The sequence below is a fragment of the Arvicanthis niloticus genome, chromosome 3 (genome assembly GCF_011762505.2).
Source record: "Arvicanthis niloticus isolate mArvNil1 chromosome 3, mArvNil1.pat.X, whole genome shotgun sequence".
NCBI classification, from domain to species: domain Eukaryota; kingdom Metazoa; phylum Chordata; class Mammalia; order Rodentia; family Muridae; genus Arvicanthis; species Arvicanthis niloticus.
The window spans coordinates 110,949,370-110,956,808 of NC_047660.1; the positions used below are offsets into that span (position 1 = coordinate 110,949,370).

Genomic DNA, 7,439 nt, shown 5'->3' on the forward strand with positions numbered 1-7,439 from the left:
TATCTTAATTGTGGGGCATTTGTCTCAGACGGCCTAAGATTATTAACTCCTTTAGGTTTAATTCTTTACTATAGTCAGCTTGGTTACATTCTGACATTGTGAAAATTTAAAATTTAGCACTTACTAACCTGTAACTCTGCATATGCTAACCATTTTGAACATGCATTTGTGAGGATCCTCTAACCTCATTTCTGAACCCTACCTCCTTTCCTGCTTACTCTGTACCACCCTCTAGTGTTCTATATGATTCTTACAGACAACACATGACTTTGCTCAAGGGAGTAACATCTGTAAGTATTTCTGTGATTAAAGGTAAGACTCCCAAATTATTTGTATAAAATTTCTAGGTTCCAAGGTCAAAGTGTACCATATAAAGGTATTACCAACTGTACCATGATATGCTAACAGGGTAATCTCTAAAGCTAGTTTACAAAATAAATTATAGACACATTGATACACAAGCAGTAATTATTGTCTTTCCCTGTTAAAATCTTAGGCATGCCTCAACATCTAATACCAACATATGAAACAAAATAAAGTGCAAAGTCACAAAGCTGGGGGTTCACTCCACCCTACCATGGGAAAAAGGTTTCCATGTAAGTCCTTGTGATAGCCATCTTGCAAGTGTTAAAACATTCTCGGGATTTTGCTTTTGCTTGGCAAACAGAGTTTAGAAATCAGCTCCCAAGCTGGGCTTGTTGGCACAGACCTTTAATACCAGCACTCAGGAGGCAGAGGCAAGCACATCTCTGAGTTTAAGAACAGCTTGGGCAAAGAAACCCTGCCTCCTGCTTTGCTGGCTGGCCTTGTTCTTTGGTGTCAGCCAGTCCCCTGTAGTGAGCATTGCCCTGGGTTTTTTGGGTCTTTAATCTTCCCAGGAGCACTTTCAGAGACATGGATGCCTACTTCCCCAGTCTTTCAGGTCTTATCTGCATCCTGGAAATACAGAAAGTCGTGCAGGTGCTTCCTCTTGCTGCGCTCGCTCCTTCCTTATCGCTACTGGTGTGTTGTTTCAAAGTGGGACCAGCCCAACTTTCTCATTTTCTACTTCTCTGTATCTATGGGCTTAATGTGTCCTTATGGCCCATCATTTACATAATTCTTTATTCAATTTATACTTTATGTAACTCAGCTCACCTCTCAACTTTTAAACATTTATTCTATGCATGTTATACATTAATATGCACATGGGTATGCACAGTACCCACCTTTACTGTGTCCTACTTGGCCCACTAGCTCCTCTTTCACCTGGGGGAGGTGCTGGGATTTGAACCCAAGACAGTGTCTATGCCAGGCACTCTACCACTGAGCTGCATGTCAGCCCCCTTCCCCATCTTGTGATTGAAAACTAATTCTACTTCCATTGTTCTAGTAATGATTACTAGAGATTATGACCTTTGATTTGCAATTAGACCCCTTCCTGAATACAAGAACCTTAGAACATTTTAACATTTACCTTTTCCAAACCTACATGCTGTCATTTCAATGCATCCTGTTAACCCTCCAAAGTTATTGCTATTATTTTGAGAAAGAATCTGTGTATCCCTAGCTATCTCAGAAATATGTAGACAAGGTTGGCCTTGAACTCAAGAGATCCACCTGCATCTGCCTCCCAATAGCTTACTGCCACTATGCCAAGCCTATTTTTAGACTCATTTAGTGGGAAAGAGAACCCTTATATGCCATGGTGTGCATAAGGAAGGCAGAGGACACCTTAGAAGGGTCTGTTCTTTTAATAATCTATGTGGGTTCCAGAGATCAAACTCAGGGCCATCAAGGTTCACACAATTAACTTTACTCAGTAAGCCATTTCCCTGGCTCCACTCTTATTCAATATTCACTTGTGTTATCTTTTGGCTGACTTCTATTTCTAACTGTAACCTCTAAGGCCTCCATGAACTATTCTCTGTGAGCTATGTAAATGTGTTAGTCTATTTTGATGTTGGAAACTATGTCTTATTCTAACAATGATTGCTAAGCACAGAACTTGAAGCACTTTGAAAATACAACTGTATGTCTTCTATAAGCTATGAGGTTGTTTTGAAGTCTGTGTAGGCCAGGCTATTCTGGAGTTGGCGAATAGATTAGGCTGGCCTAAAATTCAGATCTAACTCTGCCCCAAATGTAGAAATTAAGGTGTGCATCTCTATACCCACCCATTATTGGTTTTTCACACAGGGTCTAGTATGTAGCCATTGACTTTCAACTTCTGATTTTCCAACCTCCACCTCCCCAAAGTGCAGAGATTACAAGCATTCAAAGTTTAGAATCCATCAAGAAATCATTCATTAGGTACTATTTGCTGCTTTTGTTATGTAGCTAATATTTGGTGCTGTCTTATTTATAGGGTTTTGTGAATCTATAGCTTATATCATCATTTAGCCGTGTGGTGGTACACCTTTTTTTAATCCCAACATTTTCAAGGCAGAGGCAGGCAGTCCTGAGCTGGAGACTAGCCTAATCTACACAGCAAGTTCCAAGTCAGCCAGGAGATTCTTTGCCTTGGGTGGACTGGGCTAGTGGGTCCCTTTGTCCTCTGGCTTCCCAGTAGGTTCATCACCACTGACTCAGGAGACACCACCTGGTGGGAACTGTAGACTTAAGAGCAGCTACTACAGAAAATAGATATGGCTCCAACTTTCCTGCTACAGTCTACTGCCACCTCCGCATCTACTGAACCCTGTGTACAACCCCAGAGTTGGGGTTCAAGATTATGTTATGAACTACAATATTTACTGTTCATACGAAGTATTCTACTCTTAGAGAAGCATGTTTCAATTACAGGAACAAAGGCTTTTACTATTTATTTAACATTTCTTAACACCCACCAAATTATCTTTAGGTTGATTATAATGTATTAGAATGTTTGAGTTTAAAAACTGTTGAATAGTTATCTTAAGATTCATTTATAAGCCGGGCGGTGGTGGCGCACGCCTTTAATCCCAATACTTGGGAGGCATTGGCAGGTGGATTTCTGAGTTAGAGGCCAGCCTGATCTACAGAGTGCGTTCCAGGACAGCCAGGGCTACACAGAAAAACCCTGTCTCAAAAAAACAAACAAACAAACAAACAAGATTCATTTATAAAAATTAAATGAACTTTTGGTTATAATTAGGACAATTTCCCAGACAGGCTTTTTTTTTTTTACCATTGGCATTTTATTCTCAACACCGCCAATTATAAAGTTAAAACGACTCTTAAGTCTGCATCCTATGGCATCAAATATCCAACCAAGATTCATGTGTTCATATGTACAAAGAGGTCAGCTTAACTTCTAGGAGTGGTCAATTCTCTGAACTACCATGGAGGATAGGTCTCAGCCTTCTACCTAGAGCCGTCTCATCTGGCCTAAGACTTGATTCTTTATGTGAAAATGAATATTGGATTTGCTCTTGTTTTTTGTAAATGATAAAATTACAATTATCAGTAAATGATTTGAATGCTTTATTCATAGTCTTACATACCTAGAGCCACATGAAAATTTCCCTGGCCAAAAAAAAAAAAAAAAAAAAAAAAAAGGGATGACTGAAAAGTATGCTCTCTTCTAAATACCTGCCTCTGCACAGCAACAAAGCCTCAGAAAACCTTTTAATGTCAAGTGGAAATGCTCAGCCCGGGAAAGAGCAGGGTATAAGTCAATTTGATGTAATTCGAAAGGCAGGAAGCCAAGGTCCAGCCCTATCTCCTCCACTTTTCTACTTGTGACTTCATCCACTGGACTGTCACAAAATATAAAATAGCTATGAATCTTGGCTCTGGGGTCTAAGATCAAAATTCAAACCAAGCTCCATCATTTATAAATTACATCTATTTTCTTTGGGGCTGGAAAAATGGCTTAGCATTAAGAGCACTAGCTATTCTTCCACAGGATACAGGTTTGATTTCTAGCACCACAGTAGCACACAAATGTCACTCCAGGTCCAGGGAATCTGGTGTCCTCTTCAGACTCAAGGCATACAGCAGACACACACGCAAAAATAAATCCTAAAAAACAACCCCCCATTTCTCATACATGTTCACACACAAGCTGAACTGCCTACTTGAAATCTCAAGCTGTTACTGCTATCTATAGGTCTAGTAAGAGCTGAACCCTGCTGAGTATTGCCGAGCATGTGTCCAGACAGAACTGGATGGAGCACAGCTAACAGGATCTGTATAAACCTTAGAATAAGAAAGTCAGCAGGCAAGTGTCTGCTATGGAAGACAGGAATGGGCCCACAAAAGGCAGCCTTTACCTTAGGGAGAAGCACATCAGCAACTTTACATCACTGCTCTAGATTTGGAATGTACATAAGAACAAAAACCGTTTGGTGGCTCCCAAGGAGTCCAGTAGCTTAGACATGGCTGATCAAAACACAACTGGCAAATTTGGCAGTTAACTGTATAAAGTTTTAGAAAGGGTAGCCATAACTATTCCTAAATACATTAAACCCTAAATTTGTCAGGAGACCCTCATTTTGCTACTTACCCATGTATTATCATTTGTTTCCTACTGAGTACATACACGACATTCAATTTAATCTTATTAATCTTTGTATAAACTAAATATTCTAGTTTCAGTTTGCTGATGATATACAGCAAACTGTAAATGTCTAGTATGTTTTACAACCTTAGCAACATTTTATGAAGCATATTATTTCTGAAAAACTAAAATCTTAAGGCAGATGTAACAGTATGTAGCTACACTTGGAAGAAGAACCGGGCATTCAAGGCCAGCCAGGGTCACACAGACATGTCTCTAAACAACTTCTTTTGAATGTGAAAAATACATCATATATATAACATACATCAAATGTTATAATTAACCACAAACAAGCCAAAAAAATGTTCTGTAAATTAACCCGTTTATTGCAGGGCAGACGAGTCTCAGGTAGCAGTGCTTCTACTGGTCTTTCAGTTCCTTCAGTCTTCTGATGGCAGACTTCACTGTGACTGCAGAGGTGGTGCTGTTAAGAAAAACCATTTCCAAAATAACTGTATGTTAACCCAAGCGAATCTGTTTTTTGTTTGTTAAATTTCTTGATTTTCTCCTGGAAAGAATGATACTGAAAGTCTCCTTCACCAGCACCACGCTGCAGTGAATCTTACCTAACAAGACCAGTGCTCTGATGTCACACTGGCATGATGGCACCCTTTAAAAGCCATGACTTTGAGCACTTTTACTATTCTAAGGGGCTCACACATCTGATTTCTTAAATGCTGAAAACAAGAGGCAGACCCAGACTCCACAAGATTTTAAGGTCTTCTTTGTAGACAGGAGAGCAGAGGCCAATGACAAAAAACAGCTTTAAGCCTACACTCCAAACAAAATCAAACAGCCAGACCACAGGCTGTATTCATGGTCACCTACAGGATAGACAGAGCCCTCTTGCTTCCATTCTTCCTGTGCACTCAAGGTGATCTTAAGCATATCCACAGGGTTTCTTCAATACCAAGACTGCAGTAAAAACTGCAACCCTCCTGTTCAATTCCTCAGCAACTAGCCACTCAGAGGAGCAGCAAGCTGGAAGCACAATGCCACACAATACTCAGACACCAGAAGACTTTTCTGGCCAGCAAACTTGGGGGTGACAGGGCAGCTGTTGGTTTTGAGAAGCTAAAGCTCTTAAGAACAAAGCTAACAGTGACAGGAAGCTTCATCTCAGCAATACCATTTGGCTCTGTCATGGTCACAGCATTAAACATACCCAAATAGCCGCAATTTTTTCTATACAATCCTAAATCAACCAACCTCATAAAAAAACAAACAAACAAACAAACAAAAAACCCTATTTTATAGAAATAACGAAGTCAAGTTTGGCATAAAAGTCAATGAACCTAGATCAACCACAGTTTTCCAAAGACCCCACTGACTGTACAATTCAAAGGAATGAGAGTCAAACTCCAAACTTTTTATTTCAAAAATTCCCAGGCCAGCCAGGAAAATTTGTGAGACAGGGTTTCACTGTGTAGCCCTGACTGGAAACCCTTAAGAAACCCAAAGGTGTATTTGGTTTGCTAGTCATAAAAACTAAAATTAGTCCAATATGCGCCAGACCTGGAGTTTCCCATACCACAAAGAGAAGCACTCACTTGTAGGTCCAGGCCCCACCGGCCACCGTTTTCATGCAGGAACCACAGTGCCAGATGCCAACGGCTCGTCTCTTCATCTTCGTCTGTAAGTATAAAGTCTTGTTATGAAATATACAAAGACATAAACCCCTGTGGCGTTATGAAATATACAAAGACATAAACCCCTGTGGCTTCTGCAGTGTAAACTATGCAAAAAGCCCAGCTTATCCATATAGTAAGCAGTTAAATTCTAGCATCCCAAGGAGGCTATTATTTACAGGCTAGCCTATATTACGGGCTCCTGGGGGCTGGTACAGATAGCTTCATTTCCCAAAAATAGTGGCCCAGGATTCTGCCATGTCCTTCTCCATTTCATTCATCCTTCAGTTCCTCAGTAATAACATGAGGAATGGAATTTTGCGGAATGCTCCACAGAAAGCGACCCCAAACTCTCGCTATCTTACACTGGGGCGCCCGCTGCTTCCAAACAGCCTCAGCTGACGAGCAATCGTACCCTCCTCCCCAACCCGAGGCCGACTTACCTTGCCACAGAAGGAGCAAGTGTACTTGGCGTGCTGGCTGATTTCAATCTTCTTCACCATTTTCCGGAGGGAGGCCCCATAGCGGGTCCCGTATTTCCCGACGATCCCCACCTTCTTAGTGCGTTTAGCCTGTGGACAGAGGAAACGAACGGAGCAGCGACATTTAGCGACGGGAAGCCAGTTTGGGTAGGCCAACTGATCACTGTGCTCAAGCTCAGCCGCCAAGAAAAGCGCCCACGGGGCGCGCAAGGCTCCGGAGCCGCCGCGCTGGGTCAAGCCCCGCCGAGCCGCCTCCGGCTGCATACGGGACTCCAGACGCCGCGAGGATCCCGACCGCAGACAGGACACGGGATAGCACAGACTACCCGAGCTGGGTGAGGGCGGGGAAGCGAAGAGAACGGCAGATGCCGATGGATAGCGACTTCTAAAGCAGTTACGCAGCAACTCACCATGTCGCCGGAACCGAAGCCCAAGCCCGAAGAGGAAGAGGCGCACTGCGCATGCGCGGTTTTAGGCCGGCGGGCGGAAGTGACGCAAACATTCTCTCTAGGACGTGAACTCGGTGTTCTGGAGTTTTATTCGTTGTCTCCTGGCGGGACGCTGGGAAATGTTTAGATACGCGGAAGTCGATCACAAGCTGGACCCTTAGTTTACACCAAAGTTCTACAGAACAGGTGTGATTTCTTCCCTTCTGTTCGCGAGGAGACAGGTTTTAGGTGACTTGAAGTGTTTAAAGCATAACGTTTGTGGCTGAGTCTCATTACCTTCCCACTACATTATACTTCTGAAAATCGTCAGGCCGGGTGCCAGATGCTGGCCATAGTAAAAGCTGAGGATCCGCTCCCC

At 42.4% G+C, this 7,439-nt stretch overlaps 1 protein-coding gene across 1 annotated transcript; it reads right to left on the reverse strand.

Annotated features, from left to right (window-relative positions):
• Positions 1 to 4,827: 4,827 nt before the first annotated feature.
• Positions 4,828 to 7,439, reverse strand: Rpl37a (ribosomal protein L37a). Its single transcript, XM_034498810.2, has 4 exons — positions 7,043 to 7,439; positions 6,594 to 6,722; positions 6,073 to 6,155; positions 4,828 to 4,946 (listed from the first exon to the last, which is right to left on the reverse strand). Exons 1-4 carry the CDS (start codon positions 7,043 to 7,045, stop codon positions 4,883 to 4,885), a joined length of 279 nt encoding a protein of 92 aa, XP_034354701.1. The 5' UTR covers positions 7,046 to 7,439; the 3' UTR covers positions 4,828 to 4,882.